The 22,022-nt window shown below is 36.8% G+C and overlaps 1 protein-coding gene across 3 annotated transcripts; it reads left to right on the top strand.

Annotated features, from left to right (window-relative positions):
• The first annotated feature begins 724 nt into the window (after positions 1-724).
• On the top strand, positions 725-22,022 carry LOC106179659 (paired amphipathic helix protein Sin3a). Of its 3 annotated transcripts, none has more exons than XM_013563381.3 (28): positions 725-871; positions 1,906-1,990; positions 4,011-4,208; positions 5,037-5,182; positions 5,523-5,664; positions 6,038-6,201; positions 6,464-6,662; positions 7,071-7,250; positions 7,684-7,770; positions 8,135-8,281; positions 8,524-8,664; positions 9,063-9,149; positions 9,793-9,911; positions 10,119-10,246; positions 10,516-10,613; positions 10,955-11,071; positions 11,685-11,842; positions 12,074-12,154; positions 12,406-12,589; positions 12,886-12,994; positions 14,252-14,365; positions 14,709-14,860; positions 16,676-16,859; positions 17,497-17,666; positions 18,375-18,557; positions 19,246-19,418; positions 20,090-20,318; positions 20,771-22,022. In XM_013563381.3, exons 2-28 carry the CDS (start codon positions 1,958-1,960, stop codon positions 21,017-21,019), a joined length of 3,972 nt encoding a protein of 1,323 aa, XP_013418835.2. In that variant the 5' UTR covers positions 725-871; positions 1,906-1,957; the 3' UTR covers positions 21,020-22,022. The 3 variants fall into 3 exon arrangements, with proteins under 3 accessions (XP_013418835.2, XP_013418836.2, XP_086862401.1); XM_013563382.3 differs by having other exon boundaries at positions 5,523-5,634; XM_087006275.1 differs by lacking the exon at positions 725-871 and adding an exon at positions 1,442-1,689.

The following is a 22,022-nucleotide window of genomic DNA, read 5'->3' on the forward strand; positions in this document are numbered from 1 at the left end:
ATAGATTAGATCGACCTACTTTGGATCGACCTAACTCCCTGGGGGTTCGCGCTGAATAGCTGTCAGCCGGGCGGACACGAAAGTTAATTAATTGCCCCTTACGGCTTGTAGTGGGCGGGGACGGACACTTAAAGGGGATTATCTGACGGTAGTCTGGTGAGACTCCCCGCGTTGATAGATCGATCTAAAGTTGTGGGAATAGACCCTTAGACAGATTTCTTTTATGTTTCTACTTCTGAAATCTTCAGTATGTGTCTGTTCATCAGACAGTTTTGCTCCATTAGTGTTTTTTTTTTCACAACTTTTTGTATGAAATTATATATTTCTGCTTCTGTTATGTACAGTATATATCTACCCATCAGACAGCTTACTCCTTTCTGCGTTCATATTTTGATATGGAATTCTTATGTGTCTGCTTCTGTTATCTACATGGAATTCGTGTGTCCATCTGACGGCTTTGCTCTGTTGACCCCCCTCCCCATAAGATGCCATGCATCAAGACATGTATAGATTGTCTACTACTACAAAGCTTAATCTGAATCTGAATATGTGAGATTCTAGCGTCGCGCGGTCACTTCGAACTTCAACAGCCAAATACAAATTATATCGAATTTTTTTTCTATGTCAAGCCTCATGTATTTCGATGTAAACAATAATAAGGAAGTAGATGTCGCATTGAATCGTTATGGGCGGAGCAAGAGTTACCGCGAATTCTTTTGAAGACCATTTCTGCAGTTTGATTGGTTTGTTCCCGGTAAAGCAGTGACGTCACACCACCTAAATCTCCTTACTGATGATCATTGAGAGCCCATCTCGGGGTTGTTAGTGTAAACAATCCATCAAAATCGCTATCATCGGGAGTTTGAATACTGTAAGTACGATTTTATATAATTTATAAGGAAGTTTTTATTTATTTAAGAGGTTTTTCTGGTAGGTAGAAAGGATAGATGTTAAATCATTTCACTTTTTGTGCCATGGCGTATATTCCACAAGATTTGTCTTGACACCCCGATGGAGCTTGTGAGTTTGTTGTCTTTATGTATTGAAGACTGTGGAGCGATTTTCTTGTTACGTCACAGTTCGATATTTGACATTGCGAAAATTCGCGTGAAGCAGTCAATTTTTTCTAAATGGTTATGCTGTCGCTTGCCTTTGTGGAAAAATATATAAGGGAAATTTGCGGTTCAACGTGGACTCGTCCATGTCCAAATTTTTAAACATTAAGTGCTGGGACCTTGCTGTTTTCACTCTGAATGTAAACCACAGTGTAAACATATTGTGTGTTTAAATTATTAGAACAACGTGTATTTTACGAAAAAGTGCGTTCAGACGTCTGTTAAGATAACGTACAACTCTTGGTTTCGACCGAGACAAACGACCTTGACCGAGTCAAGAACCATTAAAATTGTGCTGGTTTTTCTGTTCATATTTATCTTTTCGGAAAGTTATTTTTAGTGAAGATATAAATAATTGTGTCCCTGGCATCGCTTTTGATACATGCGTGCCCTGAATTTAATTTTGAGAGTGTATCTCTTCTGGAATTTCTGTTTAACTTTACCGAGCTACTGCTAATATGGTCGAGTTTATCAAAAGGGGTATAAGCATCGTCGCCATATTGTATCGTTGACAAACAGACATTCCGCGGAACGTACTCTCTCGTTTTAATTAAATTGTCTGTATATTTTATGTGTAAGTAAAACAGTTTCATTGTTGTGCTTATAGAAATGGCGGTATATTTTAAGTGTTAGGTGTCGTGAGAAAAATCTTCGCACTAGCCGCGCTATCTGGAGCCATTTTGAAATGAAATTGACCCAATTTGTGAGGCCTGGTTGCGAAGGTTTAGATCGAAAACAAGTAATAAAGCTTAGACCTTGGTTTAGGTAGCTGTTCCTCGTTTCACTTCAGGTAAACGCAAGTAGACCCTTGACACAGAAGTTGTTGGTCCGCGGCTTCCAAAATGCAGCAGCAGCCCCGCCGAGAGGAACAGCAGGTAAAGTACTGAATTCCTGTATTGTTCAGCCAGAGCTTCTTGAAGAGATGCATTTTTGTATCAATAGAGAGGTTAAGATCTGACCTGACTCCTAGTTGAATTTGGAGACATAGCCCTGAAGCTTAAAGCATAATCAAGACAGATAAATGATGACTAAGCCCTATGTAATTAAAGGGATAATAACTCTTCGTTTCGGCCAAAAAATGAATTTTCCTGGAGTAAACAACAATTTTCCCATACTTACCAATGGTTAATGAATCCATTTTTACATTCAAAGTTAGTCCTTGGTTTTTTTTCTAAAAAGTTTGGTTTTTTGTTAAAATCTCTTAAGAGATTTTAACAGAGTATAGCCATCAATGGAGGTCACGTGGTCTAAAGACAAGCTCAGATATCAGAATAATAGCTATCACTGCCGTTTTTGTGGTAAAACAGAATATATTATATTTCTATGAGTTATTCACATTGTTTTTATTGTGAAATATAGATCTCATACGAAGAGTTATTATCCCTTTAAGATCTTTCAAGTTTGAGCGCAGTTACTACTCTGTTTCTACTTCAGGCCTCAACATTAACAGTTATGTTTTGCAACCACTTTTTCCCTGAGACACCTGAATCTTGACCAGCAGTTGTCTAATAACCAAGGCTTTTCCCAGGATTGGGATACAGGCCATCCAAAATTGCCATCTGTACTCCAGACATGCTGAAATTGAATGGAAAAATCTTTCAAAATTAATAATTGTACTGTGCCAAATAATTGCACTGCATGGAAAAGGTTGACAATTCCCATTTTTATTGTGAAAAAAAGACTAGCTCTGAAAAGAATTTGTATTTTTCAAAATATTTGCATTCTTTTTTTAACCTGAAAGCAGTGCTCTAAGATGAAAGAAACCCGTCTTACATATATCTATATTTACATAAAATCTAGCAAGCAACTACATAACGTTACTTAATTTAGTTGGCATATCTATTAATCAATTTACACATGAAGTATTTGTGATTATTACGCTGTTGTAGGCCTTAACGCTTATTTTACAGGTCACCTGTCTGGTCAGGCTTACCGCTGACTAATTTCACCTGTCTCTAGCTAATTTCCGCTTGATTAATTTCCCCTCCCCAACCCCCCCCCCCCCCCCCCCCCCCCAGTTTTGCATCCTGACTGTACCATTGTGCACTTCCTGCATTGAATACTATGTTGTCCCTCATTTTTAAACATGCAGTGCCACTAAAGTTGCAATATGACAAAATGTCTGTTGAAATTTAGTTAAGAGCACCCATCTAAAAAAACAAATGATTATTTCTCCTTTTCACTTATCAATTACTCAACATGCGGTCCAACTGCAGCCATATTTGTTTACCCAGCACACGTAGTTAGGTGATCTAAGAGGTCTGTGCGTGGCCGGTCGTAACCAGTTTGAGCGGCCCGTTTTCAGTGTTTTGAGCAGAACATGTTTCAGTTTCGAAGTATTTTGTGAAACGGGTCACATGTCAGCCCTCACAGCATCGCTATGCGCACTTCGAGTGACATCATAATGTACTTAGATCTTTATTACGAAAAAATGTCTGCTATTCATACGTGCCATTCTGCCACAGGTAGAAATTTTACTTGCGCCTTTGAGAAAAGGCCCCCGCATTTGGCGCAATTGCGTGCCCCAGGATTATCCCTGATTATCACTCTAAAATTTAATAATCTATAGATCAATAATTATTTTTTACTTGTGAACACTATAAAACAAACATATTACTCAAATTTCTGAAACTAACAGGAATGATTCATTGGACACATTGAGGTTCAAAAACCAGCTTGATTGGATTTTTGCACAAATTTTCATTTACTAGGTGTGTCATGCTGCCTATATTTACTTAATGTGCAGAGTAACAGAAGTACAAAATTAAAAATTGGTGATAATTATGCTGTTAAGCGTTGCATAATATTGCATCAGAATTGATAAGATTATTGTATGTACTCTCACACGGTAAAAGGACCTTATTATTCTCAAACTTTGCTGATTTATTTTTTTAGCCTTGGGCGGAGTTGTTGACAACACTGGACTCTACTCCTGCCCCACCCCCCAGTTCACAGGAGAGTGGGGCCAGTAGGGACTTCTCTGATCTAAGAAAACAGCAGCAGCAGGGTGTGTCTATCATCTACAGTCATATCGCTTCAAGGAGAGACAAGGAGAAAGCTGAAGGAGGAAGTGGGGGACCAGCCAGTGCAGAGGTGAGCTTTTCTTCATGAGATCAAGGAAAAAAGTGTCTTGTAGCTTGTTAGGATGCATTTATTTATTTATTATTTCTTTAATCAGGGCACCAGACTGCATCCCATTTATTTTGTGATATGTTGCGAAAAACTATTGCAGCTAGCAAATCTGGAATCAATAACTGCAAATTACAGATTTCAGGTGATCTGAATGACAAGCAATACTTTTTGTCTCGACTGCTTAAATATCTCATTAAAGGTTGTTTAACATAAAATAGAAGTATACTTGAAATGGCCTGGGATATTACTGGGAGCACCACTTATCTTAGGTCAGAAAGACTGGGGCACTGCCACATGGGACTGTTTTACTTATTTTTTTATGTACAGACACAGTGTCTTTACAGATAGCCATCACTGGCATCTTTGCCATGCACTTTTCAAATTTGACTGCTAACAAAATTTATAGAAAACTGTGTGACTTATTATCCTTGAACCCACTGAAGTGATTATTGGCACTAAAATTCAAGCCAAGTTTGATTAGCAGCTTTACTAGATTATTTTTTCTTGATGTTATGAAAAAAAAATTTATTTGATTATTATTATTATTTGGGATATTTTAATTTTCTCATATTTGCATTTTCATTGTAAGTATCTGAAATACCATGGGACTGAAACCCTATGCTAGTTACATTTTTTGGATGTCCATGTTATCTGAAGTGCTTACATATTAAAATTGGCGGTGATTGTGTCATTTTAGATCAATTTAAGCCTAATTTATAGAATATAGTCATTAGATAAAATCATCTTTTACAAAGTGGCTGTTATGGGGTGGTATTTGTTCTGTTTCAGGAGGGCCAGTTTCCACCCAGGGCAGTGTACCCTGTGGAACCCATGCATAGGTCTCCTGCTGCCTCTGTACAGATGAATGCTGAGCCTAGACAACAAGGACAAAATCTGCAGGGTGCTAACATGCAGTATCCTGTGCAGAATTATCCGTAAGTATCTTGACCCTCATTTCATATCACTAATATCATAAAATTCCTAAGTAATAAACTGCCGTAGTTTGCCTTTATTCAAATGTGTAAGGCATAGTGCTCCAGTGAAATTCCGTGGAGCCTACCTGTGACCAAAATGGCAGTCAACTTTAGAGATTTGGACAAATAAAAGTGAGGTTTTGATGCAGAAATTTGGCTCTTATTAATAAAGTTGAAATTAACTTGCTTTCATCGCTCAGTTGGCCTATAGTAGATGTAGGGAACAGTGCTGAAACGCATGTGTAGTGCAGTTTGAAATAGTAAATAAATTTTTAGTGTCCATCATCCACTACTGTTTCAGTGTCAACCAGCAGGGTGGCCAGACCAGCAGTATCCCACCCCCTACCCATCCCGGGGGCCAGGCCCAGGCACACCACCAGCAGCAGGTCCATCAGGCACAGGCACATGCCCAGGTACAGAAAGCTGCCGAGTCCAACATACTGGTGAGGAGTAAAAATATTAGTACATATGCAGTATAAGGGGACTCTACACAATTAATCATTGTTTAGCATTTTATACATTATTTATAGACAAAAAGTACAGGGTTGCTCAAAATGGTTGTCATACCCTTGAAAATCTTATAGCCTTTTTAAGGTCTTCCTTGTGATGATATTTTGGCTGCTTACTTCCCCTAAGTAATCACTGATCATTTGACATTACCTAGGTCAAATATGAGCACACGTCAAAGTATGGCAGTTCCAAAGTTAAGTGAAGGTTGTGGGGGTATGTGAATAGATCCTGCTAGACTGGTGGACTGAAAAAAGTGTAATTAAATACTGGCAGAATTAGACTTGTTCTCTTCTCCCTCTCTCTCAGGCCCATGTTGCCCAAGTCCAGGGTCAGCAGCAACAGCAGCAGTTCCAGCGACTGAAGGTGGAGGATGCCCTCTCCTACCTGGACCAGGTGAAGCTGCAGTTTGGGAACCAGCCACAGGTTTACAATGACTTCCTGGATATCATGAAAGAGTTCAAGTCTCAGACGTGAGTTCCATTGTGTAATGCAGAGAGGTTTCAATTATCAGTCTGACATGTTGCTGCACTGATCATTCAAAGAAGACCTTTTCCATAATTTAACTTTCCCGTAATAGTAAAAGTAGTTTAATATATAGAATATATAGATAGTTTATGATGTTTATGAATGGTGAATCTGTGTGCATGGCATTTAATTGTTGCTTTGTTTTGTTCATGTCTATTTTAAACTTTGACATGATTATTTCAAAGTGATTTTTTTTTTTTATTGTAGCATTGACACCCCAGGTGTTATCAACAGGGTGTCCAACCTGTTTAGGGGTCACCCTGACCTGATTGTTGGCTTTAACACTTTCCTTCCCCCGGGGTACAAGATTGAGGTACAAGCTAATGAGACCATCAGCGTACAACAACCTGGGCAGATAACGACCACACTATGTACATCACTTACACAAAGAGTTCAGTCAGAAGCGGTGAGTCCTGCGTGTGTGTGAGTGGTCAGATCTCTGTACATATATTGCACAGAGGGTGCAACAGGCAGGTCTATAACATAAATTCTGAGAATTTTAGCAAGCCATGCAAAGCATAAAATTTTCATCTTCTGCTTGATCAAGCTGTCCAAATGATGGCAAAACCAGTAGGTTTAAGTATGGCAACTGTGAGCACAATCTCAATTTACGGAGTTAGTAGACGGGTATCATTGTGTTTTTGGTGTTCAGTTTAACTTTAGAGGTGATTGCTATAATACAAGTTTACATTGTTAGGAATTGATATAAAATTGGGAAAAGAGAATAAGTGTTTTGTGTTATATATAATTTGCTTCTTTATTTCACTCTTTGTCAACTATCATTGAGTGCCCGAATGATCTTGGTCTCTTTCAGCCGGTCAATGTTCCTAGCAGCCAGAGCCTGACTAGTAGTGCCTCGCACCACTCCTACCACCAGGCATCGCGCCCCAGTCAGGAAGTGAACCCCTCTCCTCAGCATATTGCGCCATCTACACCCCAGGCCACACAACCAGTAGAGTTCAATCACGCTATCAACTATGTGAATAAGATCAAAGTGAGTGAGGACAGGCGTCTGCCCTGAACATTAGATCTTTTGCTTGCCAGCTATTTCATTTTCAAACACAAGAAGTGCATGCTTATCCAACTCCTACCTTCAAGGATATGTTTAATTTGCTTATTATATGAGCCTGTAATTTGGTCATTGATTTACAGGGAGTCCAACCGCAGCAAGCCCAATCAACCAACCCCAAAAATTTGAAAGCCCACCAGCTGTCTTTGGAAATACAGGCCGTCTTTTGCAGCTAATTGTTGTCCATATGATGGCTGGATGGCTCTCTGGGGAAAGCCTTGCTTGTAACAGTAAATTTGAAATTGAAAATGGGTCAGATTATCGAAACAGTTTTGGATAAGTTAATGGCTGTAATTTACAGAAGTTTTAGTGTGGGTATGTTTTGTCTTTGATGCCAAATTGTTGTTTTGCATTCTAGAATCGCTTCCAGAACCAGCCTGAAATTTACAAAGCTTTCTTGGAGATACTTCATACTTACCAGAAAGAGCAAAGGAATCTCAAGGAGGTGAGAATTGTGTCAACAAGTTATTTAATAAAAAAGGAATAAGTTTATTTAAGTGCAATAGGACATAATCAGAAATGATGAAAATTTTTTAAAAAGTGGAGTATAAACAAGTCCATCAAGTATATTTTAGAGTGAACTAAAATGAATTTTGGCCAAATGCTCTATGTATTCTAATTAACTGCAAGTATAGCCCGTCTTTCTGCTCTTTGCCAAATATATAATTGTCAGAAAATTGATTTGGCTTAAATTATCTGCATATTTAACTGGAATGAATTTTATCTAAGATTAAACTCAGCAAAGATTTGCATCACCAAGAAAGTATATTTTTAAAAGCCTTTCTCTAAAACCAGGACTTATTTTCCAGGGTCTGTGCCCCCCGGGTTATAAGCCTCTAACAGAAGGAGAGGTGTATGCGCAGGTGGCCAAACTGTTCCAGAATCAGGAGGACCTGCTGTCTGAGTTTGGACAGTTTCTTCCTGATGCCAACAGCTCAGCAGCCTCCAACTTCAGTGTAAGATGTGGTCCCTCATTATCACATCAATGTCAAGAATTATAATAATGGTTTATTCAGCTAATTGATGTATTTTAAAGAATGCTATTAAGCAGAAATTTAACAGATATTTGCAAGATAGATGTTTATTTCATAAAAACACAATATCTGATATTGTTCATTACTACTGACATTTAAGCAATACAAGCATATACAATTTAGTGAGCAGTTACCTTTATTTTTTTACTTCTTGTACTATGCAGTGGTTCCTGAATACTAAAGCTGACCTTGGTGTGCGCAATGACCATTCATCCACTGTGAAGAAGCCAGGATTTGGGAAAGCTAACAACAAGAGTGGTAGTCATATCAGAAGACCTTCCTCTGGGCAGCAGCCACCTTCCAAGGTATGTCGCAGACATTTCCCTGCATGTTTAGAATGGATCTTCACTGTATCTAGCAGAAATATTGATTGAAGGATGTCGAGATAAAAGGGGATGTACAAACAGAGTTTGAGCAATGAAATTAAGATGTAAGGAATGTGCAGTTTGCTTTATGCTTTTTTACATTTTTAGGCAGTTCTTTGTGGACAGACACTTCACGAGTCTGCCGGACTGTTGTTCATGGGCATTAAGTAATCTGGATACTAGAAAAACCGCATGTGCTGTTCCCTTGCTAGAGATTAAATGTTGCTGGTTGTTTCAGTAAATTGATGATTGTTTGCTAGTTAAATGTTGTTCTGTGAGAATTTTTATTTGGTATATTGCTTAATGAAAGATTTTAAAGGGCTGTTTCATTATTACAGAAAGCTAAGACTGGAATCTTCAAGGATATTACACTTGCAGAAGCAGGAAAATATGGAACACTGAACGAATATGCCTTTTTTGATAAAGTAAGTGAGGCAACCCACCTTTGTTTCTACAGATATACCCTTCTTTTTCAAAAACTATCCAGTTTAGTGGGGTTTTTTTTTTCACTATCCTTTTTTTAGCACTGAATCCTTTTCTAATCAATTAATGTATAAATCAAGTAAATCATTTTCCCCAAACTTTATTAATTGATTCATAGCTGTTAAATAACTATCAACCTGGAATACCTTCCTATAATCTTACTTACTAAATTTATTGATTGTATTTTATAATTTATACCCTTTATGAAGTGCATGACATTGTTTACATTTCAATGCACTTAACTGTGGTATGTGAAAATTTCAATACTAAGACATGCCACAATTTTGGGACATAAAAAAGCCATGTCTGTGAAACTTTTTGCACTTTTGTCAGATTTAGTATAAAATTGATGTAAGAAAGTTTTAGTTTCTTTATTTGGATTAAACTGATATAAATATCTGTAATCAAACTTGGTATTTTTCGTAAGAAGCTTTACATGAAACTTTCAAGTTCAAATTTTCTGGAAGTTATTTCCCATTTTTGTTTTTTAACATGAATGGTCATTTTCTGTTTTAATAAGCCCTGTCCTGTTTTGCGCAAATATATCTGTCCATTTGACAAAATTTGCCACCTTCATTTCTATAGGTGCGTAAAGCTTTGAGAAACCAGGAAGTCTATGAGAACTTCCTTCGTTGCCTAGTGCTTTTCAACCAAGAAGTGATCTCACGCACAGAGCTGGTCCAGTTAGTTCAGCCTTTTTTGGGGTAAGACCTCTAAAAACATCCAAGTTGATATTTTATTGTTGGTGGATTTAAGTTTAAAGGAAAACATTAAATATCTAGGTAAATGTATTGTGTACAAAGCATTTTGAAGTTTACAATTCCATATGATTATATGTTATGTCATTTTATGTAAGTTAATTGTTGGGAAATGTCAAAGTTGTATAATGTTTAAGTTATCTCCTTTTGCAGAAAGTTTCCAGAGCTGTTCAAGTGGTTTAAAGATTTCCTGGGTTACAAGGAGGGAGGAATGATAGAGCCTGTCCCCAGCTCGGCCTCTCACAAGGAAAGAATTACTGGGGATTTGGCCATGGAGATAGGTGTGTGTGCATCTTTCTATCCATTATGCTGATAAAAGCTAGTCTTGGACAAGCATGGTTAATTTTTGTCCAGCATGCAAGATTTTTTCTCTTGGTTGAGAAAAATAAACAGTATACTACTTTCACCAAGTCACAGATTTGTTTATTATTTTATTGCACTGGAGTCTTTTATAGGGTTCTGTAATGCTTAAGACTTCTGAAGGGGAGTTTAAAGTTTATCTAACTGTTCAAAAAGAATCCATATGAAACTCCATATTTTTCTCTTGCAGACTATGCATCATGTAAACGGTATGGTGCCAGCTACAGAGCTCTTCCTAAGACTTACCAGCAACCAAAGTGTTCAGGAAGAACAGCACTGTGCAAAGAGGTAGCTAGCTGAACTCAGTATTAGCAGTGTGGATATTTAAGTTTGTACATAAGTTAATAATTAGTACCAGCATTGTGTAAAATTAGGTCACATTAATCTCAACTTGAACCTGCTAGATTTTGGAGCTAATATTGCATTTACATATGTCATTTAAATTCTGAAGTGTTAGTAAAAGGGTTTTAGTAGAACTTGGAATGCCTGTTTTATGAACAGCTCAATGTGCATGGGTGAGAGTTAATTCCATTTCTAGATATCATTGTAGCAGCTGTCATTACTCATTCTTTGAAACACGGTGTTTGGCTGGCACCCATGTGTAAATGTAACTTCCTGTTCTCTTTTAGGTGCTCAATGATACCTGGGTGTCATTTCCCTCCTGGTCCGAGGACTCCACTTTTGTCACATCGCGAAAGACCCAGTACGAAGAGCACATCTACAGATGTGAAGATGAAAGATTTGAGGTAAGGTTTAATTGTTGACATTAGTATTGTTTCATAGGAGAATGAAATTGTATCATATTAAAGATCTTTAGGATTAGAAAATCACACGCTGAACCATTGTACTTGCACACTCTGCAAGGATTGACTGAGTTTGGTGGAAATTTGAGTTTTTACATGACCAATTGGGACATTTATTTTGCCTATATTCAACTTGACTAGTAACATTTTCCCACTCTTAATAACAGTGAACATATTCATTGCTAACAGATATAGGTCAGATCCTCACTGCATTCATTTTAAAAGTAAAAATTTCATGCTTAATTTTTTTCATGGCCAAAAATCACAAAAAAAGTACTGTGTTTTCACTAAGTATTCCCTCTGTAGTAGCAGGAACCAGTATTGGGAACTGTACCATATTAGAACTGATATAGACTTAATGTGTGTGTAACTTGAGACATTTTGGCCAGTAAAGTGAGGTTCACGTTGAGGGGCATTGAGTGGATTTAAAGAACTAATTTAGGCATTTTCTGAATTTTTGAATAGTATTTGTAACTGAGTTTGCCAAACTTGGAATGACATGCATGATCAAGTATTTTGTCAAGGAGTCGTTCACTAATTATTCCTTCATTTCCAGCTTGACGTGGTGATAGAGTCCAACCTTTCCTCCATCAAAGTACTGGAAGCTGTACAGAAGAAAATGTCCCGTATGTCCTCTGAGGAGGCAGCCAAGTTCCGCTTAGATAATTGTCTTGGAGGCAATTCTGAGACCATCCACAGGAAAGCTATACAGAGGTATGGGTGTCAAATGTAAAAGTCGTACAGTAATCCATTGAAGGATTCAAGCTTTAAGTGACTAAGTGAATTTTTCAGTAAAATTGTTTTCTCTGAAAATTCAGTAAGATTGTTTTGTCTGAAAAATTGAATAGGATGACTTTTCACATGTTCAGCAAGTTTAAATGCATCGAGATCTGGATGTAGGTGATGGTATTTAGAGTCTAAAATCAGCGTTTTTTTACTGATTAGAATATATGGTGACAAATCTGCTGATATCATTGATGGATTGAAGAAAAATCCTGTGGTAGCTGTCCCCCTGGTTCTTAGAAGGTAGGTTTTTTGTGTATCATCTGTTTATCAGATGTTGCACAAATTAAAAACAGAGATTACCAGAAAGCCTTCAGAATCTGATAGTTTGCAACAAATTATTTACACTATGTAAATCTTCATACCAACAGTCAGTAACTATGACTTACATTGATCTTAAACTGTGGCGTGTGTGTGTGTGTGTTTTAAATGGCTTAATGAACATCAGTGTTTTTAATTTAAACATTAATGTAATTATGCCTCCATGTTTTTAGATTAAAAGCAAAAGATGAAGAGTGGCGAGAAGCACAGAAATCATTCAATAAGATCTGGCGAGAACAGAATGAAAAGTATTACCTGAAATCTCTGGATCACCAGGGCATCAACTTTAAGCAAAATGATGTCAAAGCTATCAGGTCCAAAGCCCTTCTAAACGAGGTGGAAGCCATCTTTGATGAGGTGAGAATGGTATCATCAGTTGTCTGATGTTGCCTTCCACTTTCTTCGTTTACACCATCATAAAGATTAACTGTTATTTATTATTGTCAAACTTATGAGTTCAAAAACCAGACAGATCAGTTTATTTTTCTTGATTCAATACTTTCATTTTACACCATAAGTGTGGGACTGGGCGTCACTGCCCAAATGTTTTATATTGCTGCATTATTATGTCACTTTTTCAATTTAACACTGTTTGGCAACTGCTGTCTTGTCTGATAAAACATTACACAGTGACTTACACTTGTACTTTCCAGCGCCAAGATTCAGATATCACCAAACCCATGCTTTCCTTCATATACAAGGAGAAAGCAGTATTAGACGATGCTACTTCACTAATAATACACCACATGAAAAGGCAGACAAGTAAGTTTAGTATTTTTGTAGGTTCATTAGTACCACCAGCATGTACGTCCCATCTGGTATGGCTCCGCATTTTGGTGCTGGATATAAGTCATTGTTACTGCTGCTCCTCCTAGACTGCAAGGACCTGTGTCCCCATCTCTTGGATTTAGGACACATATAATCTTAACTTCAATAACTTCAACCCCCTGTGTTTCTTTTTTTATTTTTTTTTTTATTTTTTTTTTATTTTATTTTTTTTTTTTTGTAGTTGTAGTTGGTGCATTTGCCTGGGCGTGACGCTCTTTGAAACACACCCCTGTCAAAATTTTTGAAAATTCAATGCTAAATATCTCTCAAACCAAAGGAATTATGGGAAAAATTACTATAGAAGACTGACTGAAAATCATATGTGGAGATTCTAAATGTGCCCTTGGATTTGACCTTTATATCAAGGTCAAACGAGCAAAAATTTTCTAAAAATGGGAATGTTCTGGAAAATTGTTTGTGCCAATTTTCTGAAACTACACAGACCTAAGTTTTCATACTATAGTCAAGGGTTACAATTAGGGACTCCTTTCATCTTCGGGAGTTTGGGGTCAATCGCTGCATTTTCATGGGAGAAGCAGCCTTTAGATATGGAAACTGAAAACTCTCCCTATTTCTGGAACTGCATATTTTCTGCCCCCTACCCCCACATATCTCCAAAACTGACAGAGATATGCCCAGTGTTGCCCCTGGGTTTCAAGGTCTGCGAGTTGGTAGGGCAATTTAGGGTCCGACAAAACTCCCCTGGAAAATCTTTAATATCAAGTTGAGTTTGAAAACAGCTTGATCGAACCTTTTTTTTACATTTTTTTTTCTTTCTTTTTGGAGAAGTCTTCTTTATTGCATTTTCTAGACCTTGCCAAGCACAACACTGGTGGTAGTGTCCCTTTTTTTGTTTTCCATACTAATGCGCTTACTCCAGCTGGTGGTACAATATCTGTAGGCGGTATCGGCTCTCTGATCCTCTAGTTTTTGGATAAAATTTCATTTAGTCAAATAGTTGAAGAAGTAAAGTCCAGGAAAAAGTTTTAATGTGGTTCAAGAAAAACTACATGTCTCTAAATATATTCATTATCTTATCTTGAATGGCACTTAGGATTAAGTACAGTACTGTCAGTAAGATGGACATTTTAGCAGAAGGCCAAAACAGTCCATATTTCTGCCGTATGTTTTGTCTAGTATGATATCAACATGGACATACGTGATTAATTGGTGCAACATTTTTGATTCCAGGTATTCACAAGGAGGACAAGCAGAAGATCAAGCAGCTGCTGTACCATTTCATTCCAGACTTGTTCTTCACTCCTAGAGGAGAGCTGAGTGATGATGAAGGGGACAAAGAGGAGGGTGAGAAAGTTAACATTATAAAGCATGCTTTTCTCCAGATTTCAGTATTTCATAAATGCTAAGATTATAAATAGTCAGAATAGTTGAGATACTTTGATCTAGAATTGAATAGATAAATACAAGTTAAGTACAATTTTAAAATAGTACTTAGGAATTGAATTAGGGACTTGCATGAAAGGAGCAAATTGGGAAAATTTTCTGTTTTAATATGATTTTAAATAAAAAGGAAACGATGACAACTTTGTTGGTTTTATTGATTCACAGCAATAGAGTTCTTTGGATTGTTACTTAGAAATATTTCATTAAGCATTCTTTTAAATCTCCCCATTATTTCTCTCCTCAGATATGGATACTGATGAGACTGAGAACAAGGGGGACAAAAAAGATCAGGAGGTGAAGAAAGATACCAAGGTTATAGAAGACAAGGTCAATGGCACAGCCACGCCTAGCAGCAAGAGACTTATGATGAATGGTGACTGTGATGATAACACATCTGTGAGTAGTGGCAGAGCCCGTTTTACTAAAGCACTTATTGTGGAAATTTGGTTTAGTCTTTTAAACAAAATAAAGTCTACTTTGCCCCTAGTTTATTAACTGTTGCACTGCTGTAGACCAGTTAGATTTAGCTTTATGATTAAAAAAATCTAAAACAAACAGCTGCTGATTTAGCCTAATAGTTATATTTAGTACAACCAGCGTGAAGTCATATACTGGCAATCTAATTGTGACTTTGAAATTGACCTTTGACCTGCTTCCATGATGAACTGCACTTTGCACGCTTTCTGTCTTTTATATCTCCAGAACTGGCAAAGATATTCCAGTAGTTACTATTGAACTTGAATAGGAAGGCATCTATTGGCAATCTTACTGTAACCTTGAATTTGATCTGACTTATTTTTCAAAATAAACTGAACTTTGAAAAATTTGTGCCCCTTGTATCTTGCAAACTGGAAGAGATACACCCATACTTACTATTGAACTTGAATAGGTAGTCATATATTTCCAACCTGTGACCTTGAAATTGACCTTTGACCTACTTTTCATTATTGCAAATTTTGCGTCCCTTTTATCTCCAAAACTGGCAGAAATGCACCCATAGTTACTATTGAACTTGAATAGGAAGTCATATACTGGCAATCTAACTGTGACTTTGAAATTGACCTTTGACCTTCTTTTTACCATGAACAGAACTTCAAAAAAAAAAAAAAATTGTCAGAGATAAGCCTATTTCTTTTTTCAGCATATATGCAATACTGATAACACCTATCAAGGAAAACTGTCGGGCCTATTGTCTTGAAAATCACGGGAGTGATCAATATTATGAAAATACAGGTCGAGTTTGAAAATCTGCCTGATTGTACCCCCTTTTTTTTTGGGGGGGGGGCATATTTTTTGCCTTTTTTATTACATATTGTAGAGCTTGTCAAACACCACTGGTGGTTGTGTCCCTTTGTTTTTGGTTTTCCATACAAATGCGCTTACTCCAGCTGGAGGTACAACATCTGGAGGTGGTGTCGCCTCTCTGATCCTCTAGTTTAGTAGACTTCTGCACTAATTCTAAATTGCAGTAGAACAAAATTTTTGTCTAAATAACATTCAGACCTTCAGTCTGAATTTCTTTTGTGAAACCTTTTAAATTATTGCAGAAATAATTATTGTACCATCAGTGTCTATGCTGGATTTGGCCTTGCCCACCAGAAACTAGTCTTCATGTCTGCTATTCCTCAGTTACTACTTGAACATTCATGTTATGCCTGACCTTGGATCTGTGTTTAAGGATCCAAGGGGTTGGAATTTTGAGTTTTTTGTTTCTGAAGTAATGCTTTTATTTAGAACCTCCATAGACCAATACACTTATATATTATGGTGAAAACTTGCACTTGAGGACGCTTTTCAGTCGTGTGAGTTTTGATTCAATGGGTGCATTTTCACTGGAGTAGCAGGCATCACATGTTGGAGCCGAAGAGTTTTTTTGGCACTGTTAAAACTAGGGACTCTTTGTTGCATTTCATAGAATTTGCTAAGTGCAATACTGGAAGTGGTGACTTGTAATGATGTTTTAATTAGACTTTATTGATTAAAAAATAATTTTAAAAATGAATAGTGTTTTAAAATTAAAAAAACTTAAAAATGTATGAAATCAAAGTGGAAAAACATAAGTACAAAAAATGACTCATCCCCACTCCCCAAATTTAGTGTAGTTGGTTCTCCATAGAAAATGTGTTATCATTCAATCTTGCCTATTTGTACTCCTTGTAACCATAATCCTAGGGAAAGTGAAAATTGTAAATGTTCATTTTTTTTCCATAGGATGACCACTGCAATGTTTTCTTTGTAAACAACAACTGGTACCTGTTCTTCCGGCTGCACCAGCTGCTGTGTGAGAGGTTGGGGAAGATTTATGGACACGCACTCCAGATTATAGAGGAGGAGGCCAAATGTAAACATGACAGGAAAGAATCTACAGCAGTGGCTCTCAGGTTAAAGGCGCCAAGTATGTAATATTTTTATGTTGTGGGATCTACGCATATAACATCTTATTGCAGTAGCTAAGTGTTACATAATAACAAAAATAAAACTGTTTACTTGCAACTAAAATAGTGGGATTGTACTTTAGGTTACATAAATTAGTACAAATTATTAAAACATTAAAAAAAAAAAAGATATGAATCGGCAGTGAATTAAAGTGTTTAAATGAATTAAGATGAACTCTGAACCAACCTGCACCTAGTTAAGTAAAGCAACTATTTCTACAGTAATGATGTTAGGTTGAAAACAGTCATTTTAGATGTGTTTGAAAATTGTTGTGCACTTTTTGTTACATCACTTTAACAAAATATAGTTCAGTGAGAGTCGAAAAATGTACTCGCACTGCAACAAGTGAAACATTAAGGATATTTCAGTGCCTTAAAGGTTCTATTTGAAATTCTGCTTGAAGTACATGTTTTTAAGTATTCAGTGCCCAAGGTATGAATGTCTTTGAAGATCTGACAGTTCTCATTAAGGATAGTATATTTTTGAAGCAAATACTTGTGGAATTTAGGCTGTAAATTTTGCTTAATGAATATCATTCAGTTACAAAACACCTGACACATTGCCATAGAGTGTAGTTCTGTTATGTTTTTCCCCAGGTGAGGTGGCTCCTGAAGACTATTATCCACATTTCCTGGAGATGATAAAGAACCTGTTGGATGGCAACATGGAGTCAAGTCAGTTTGAGGACACATTGAGAGAGATGTTTGGTATCCATGCTTACACTGCCTTTACCACTGATAAGCTGGTGCAGAATATTGTCAGACAGGTGAGGGGGGGCATAACTTTCATTTCTGATACATGTGATTTTGCTCTTTTTTTATGGAAAGATGTTGTGTCTAGACATAAAGTTCACACCTGTGTCTGTCGTCACCATTCGCTTTTCATCAACACCATAATAGGAAAACTGTTACTTATTTTCTCAAAATGACGAGTGCAACATAAGACCATGATTTAAATACAGCTGCAGTTGGAAAAGCAGTAATTAAATTGGATTTATCAGTTTGAGCTGAAAGTTTGATTTTTTTTTTTTTTTTTTTTTTTTTTTTTTTTTTTTTACAAAAATGATAGCATTGGCATGAAAACTGCTTCAAAATACATAACATGTGCAAGTAGGCTTCTTTGTTACAATTTGAAAGTAAATACATTGTTTAAAGAAAAATGTGTGAGCAGAGGTTGTGAAAGTTTTTAGTGGTAGTTGTCTATACCTAGGGCGTTTTCATAATGAAACGGACGTACTAGCTACTGTGTACTTACTCCATGGGGACTCTTTGAATGCAATCAGATCATCACCCTTGTCTCATGTTTCCAATGTACTCGTATAATCACCAGCTTTTTTGTAATCAGCTCAAGGCAAGGAGTAGGCATGTTAATCTGACTGCATGCTGCAAGAGGCTATAAACCTCTGTGACACTGGTACCATTCTGTCAGAACTAATGCAATGCTTCACATATTGAGCATTTTCCTGATCTTTCAGCTGCAACACATTGTTGGAGATGACATCTGTATCCAGGTAACAGATATGTTTCTACAAGAAAAGCAGAATGGCGTAACTTGTGGTTCTGTTAGTATGCAGCAGCAGCGAATGGCAGCTGAAGCAGCATATCAGAAGAAAGTGGAACAAATTTTAAGTGATGAAAATTGTTTTAAAACCACTGTGGTAAGAGCAAAGTTATTGGATACTCATTGCAGCTTTAAGGTTTTAATCTTCAAGTTTTAATGAGTTGTCAGAGGTAGTAATGTAACGTTAATTCTGTTTGTTTATCAAAGTTACGGTCTGTTTCATTGCAACAATTCTCACTGATAGCCATTTATACATCTTTTGAATGTGATAAGACATTTCAGTCTCCTTAATGTTACATATGAAGTCAAATCTTGGTAACTTATCCTGACCAAATGCCACCAAATTTAGTTTCAAATAGCATAACTTAAAGAAATACCAAAGGATAATATCTCATACTTTCCCCAAAATGATATTTGAACAGATTTTTTTGTTTGCTTTCTTTCTGTGCCAGCCTTTTGCCAGTCCTCATTTAAATATTTGTGGCATACATTGTTATGTCATTTGGTGGACTTTTGAGCACTCTAGGGTCAATTAAATAGGTCAATTTTACGTCCAGTAATTTAAAGATTCTAAAGCTATAGGTTTATTATTTTGCATATCCATTTGATTCAAGTCCAATAAGAAACTAGTAGAATTGTTTTACATGCATTAAAATCTGTGCTCACTTAATATGTAATTTCAGTCAGCTTACATTAAGTAGCGCATGTTTGTCTTCAAATGATATATAAGACATATCTGAAAGTCTGAAATGATTTACCTCCATATTGTTTGTTAATATTTCCAGTACAAGAACGAGTGCAGGCTCACTGTAGATCTCCTGGACACAGAGACGGAGAATTCAGATGACCCAGTGGAGGTGGAGAAATGGTCCGAGTATGTAGAGAAATATGTGACCAGTGATGACATCTCTGACGAACTCAAGGAACAACTGGCAAAGAAACCAGTCTTCCTTCCTAGGTATGCTTTGTGGTGACTTTTAGTGATATAAGATAATAGTTTTACTATTTTTTACTTGTTCGTTACCAAATTAAATGAGATTTTACAAGCCCAGTAAGCAGTACTAGTACATGTTTTGATTGTTTGGAAACTTTAGATAATAACAACATCAGGTTTAGGGGGTTTTATCATTTTTAAAGCCTGAATTGGGAACGATAAATAGTTTTGCAGGATATGTAGACAGAAAATGTGACTTGGATATATTTTCAAACATGGATAGTGTAAACAGTTATGGAAAATTTAATCTTGTACTGGATCTTTCTTGGAGAAAGTCTGCATGGGATGTCTCCCATCCAAATGTGATTTTTGTTTCAGTGAATCAAGTTAAATCCGGTATAAGATAAAATTTTCTCATTATCTTAGTTTAATACAACTGGATGAATCAAAACATTCACTTTGATGTTTAGACAGCACACTTCCGAGTCTTCTTTGGCATCAACAAACTTTAAAATGCATTGCAAATTCTTGATCTGTTGCAAAGATATCCCACTACAAAATAACCACAACAATACTAGAACATGTAATGTTTTGTAAATTGTAGGTAATAAATCTACATTCTAGTGCAATAAAATGAAAAAGAAAAAATATTTAAGTCTTAGGCCAGTTCTGACACTAATCATTTTTATTTTCAGGAATATCCGACAATGGCGGCGACAGAGCAAAAGCCAGCAGAACCGAGAGTCTGGGGGAGAGGCTGGGTCTGACCTCGCAGCTTTGGCTGTCAAAAAGAGCATGGAGGAAGACGTGGATATAAGAGACAACACTGAGTGCAAGTTTAATGTTAATTCCTTCAAGATGGTGTATGTGGTGAACAGTGAGAGCTACCTCTACAGGCGGAATGCCTTGAAGAAAGCCAAAGAGGTAAGATCATCGCGGTAATGATTTTTATTTGTGCCTGTACGTACGTAGAACATTGTGTGTCTGTCCATGTTGGTCTCTTTTAACCACTGATGAGACTTTTCCCAACTTTTGTCGGAAGTCCAACTTTTTCAGGATCATTTGGGTCATTCTTGTGAATCGTGTACCCTGGACCCCTGGCCAATTTTCCTACTTTTTCAGTGAGGACTGGTCTCATCCCTATTTAACACATCTATGAGTTACCATGTTAACTGCCAAACAATATTTTTGTTTTAGTTTAAATATGCTGAATGGGATTTTTCTCGGACAATGTATGTGTTTGTATATTTATGTTCTGATCACTGTCTGTTCGTGTTTTCACCAATTTTTTCTTCACTTAATGTGAGTATACTAATCAGGAGCACTGCCACACAATTAATGGGCTTCTTATTTAATTTCAATTATTTTATTTCCAGACACATAGTAAAGTATCTTTGAGGCTACACTCCAAATTCTCCAAGTTTACTGGTAGGTGGCAAGAAGTCAATGTAACCCCAGAGGCGGCAGCGTCATCCAATGACTGGCTGATGGGAGAGGTGCCAGACATGAAGCCCTGTAAAACAGTGAGACTGGACAATAACAGTCTAGACAAAGCTCCTTATTACCCCTATAACAGATACAGGGTAGAGTACAAGGAAGTGCCTAAAGCACCAGCTACAGAGTAGCACAAAGATAGCCATTGTTTTGATGTGCCAGTGATAGGAAAGACAGAGCTTGACATGGTATTGAGGGATAAAGCACACTCAACAGACTGGTTGGTTTAGAAATGTTTTCATTCATTAACGTAAACCTTGGAACAAACTACCTGATAAAGATTCATTCAGAATGAAGGATTAGGTAATTGTTAATTCCAATAGATAATTTGCTGATTCAGGTATCAATAAGATGATAGTGAATTTCTACCTACTTTTGGAGATGAGAATTCAAACAGGTTCAAGCCTTCAACTCTTTGTAACCTTTATGGCAATGCTAGCCTTTATCTGGCCTGAAATCAAAAATTGCTTTATTTATTAGGAAGGTGCATGTTTGTTGAAAGTGACTGATATGCTTCTTTTTAACTCCTCAATATTTTCAAAGTTTTAAGTGTTCTCGACCAGATTGAATGCGACCAGAAAGCTGTTGAGACAGGGGTGATGTTAATTTTTTATTCTGTGAGGTCAGGGAACACTGTACAAAGAATGCTGGCACTTGTGGATAGGTCACTAGTGGTGTACATAGTAGAGGAAGGAATTGCAGTTTAAGTTGACTACCTTGCTTCATAAGATGTAAATAAAGGCAAGGAGGCACAGAAGCCTTTCAAAACCAATATGGTAAAATTGCAATAGATTATTATTATTATGGATAATTCTCTGATCTAAGGCATACTTAAGTACAATGTTTTTACTTAGTGAGTGAGAGTTTCACCATCAAGTTGGTAATCTCATTGTTTTTGCAACATCATGTTCATACTGTATTTATGCCTGCTATTGTAAACTTGTTTTGTGTAAAGAATTTACATACTTTGCGAGATCACTCTCCAAGGTGCAAGGTCTGCCCTTTTTCTGGAGAGAGTAGAGGCATTTATTTTTATAGAGAAAAAAATCTCTCCAAAAGTGGTTGAGGCACCAGATTGTGGTCTTGTTAGTAAAATCTGATATAGCATATGCAAATAAATGTTACCAAACTTCA

Source organism: Lingula anatina, chromosome 2 (assembly GCF_051362555.1).
Source record: "Lingula anatina isolate TDL-2025a chromosome 2, LinAna3.0, whole genome shotgun sequence".
NCBI classification, from domain to species: domain Eukaryota; kingdom Metazoa; phylum Brachiopoda; class Lingulata; order Lingulida; family Lingulidae; genus Lingula; species Lingula anatina.

Coding starts and splice junctions, on each gene's coding strand:
- LOC106179659 (XM_013563381.3), top strand. CDS start 1,958: ATGCAGCAGCAGCCCCGCCGAGAGGAACAGCAG. Junction 9,912..10,118: donor TTAGTTCAGCCTTTTTTGGG/GTAAGACCTCTA, acceptor CTCCTTTTGCAG/AAAGTTTCCAGAGCTGTTCA. Junction 11,072..11,684: donor GTGAAGATGAAAGATTTGAG/GTAAGGTTTAAT, acceptor CTTCATTTCCAG/CTTGACGTGGTGATAGAGTC.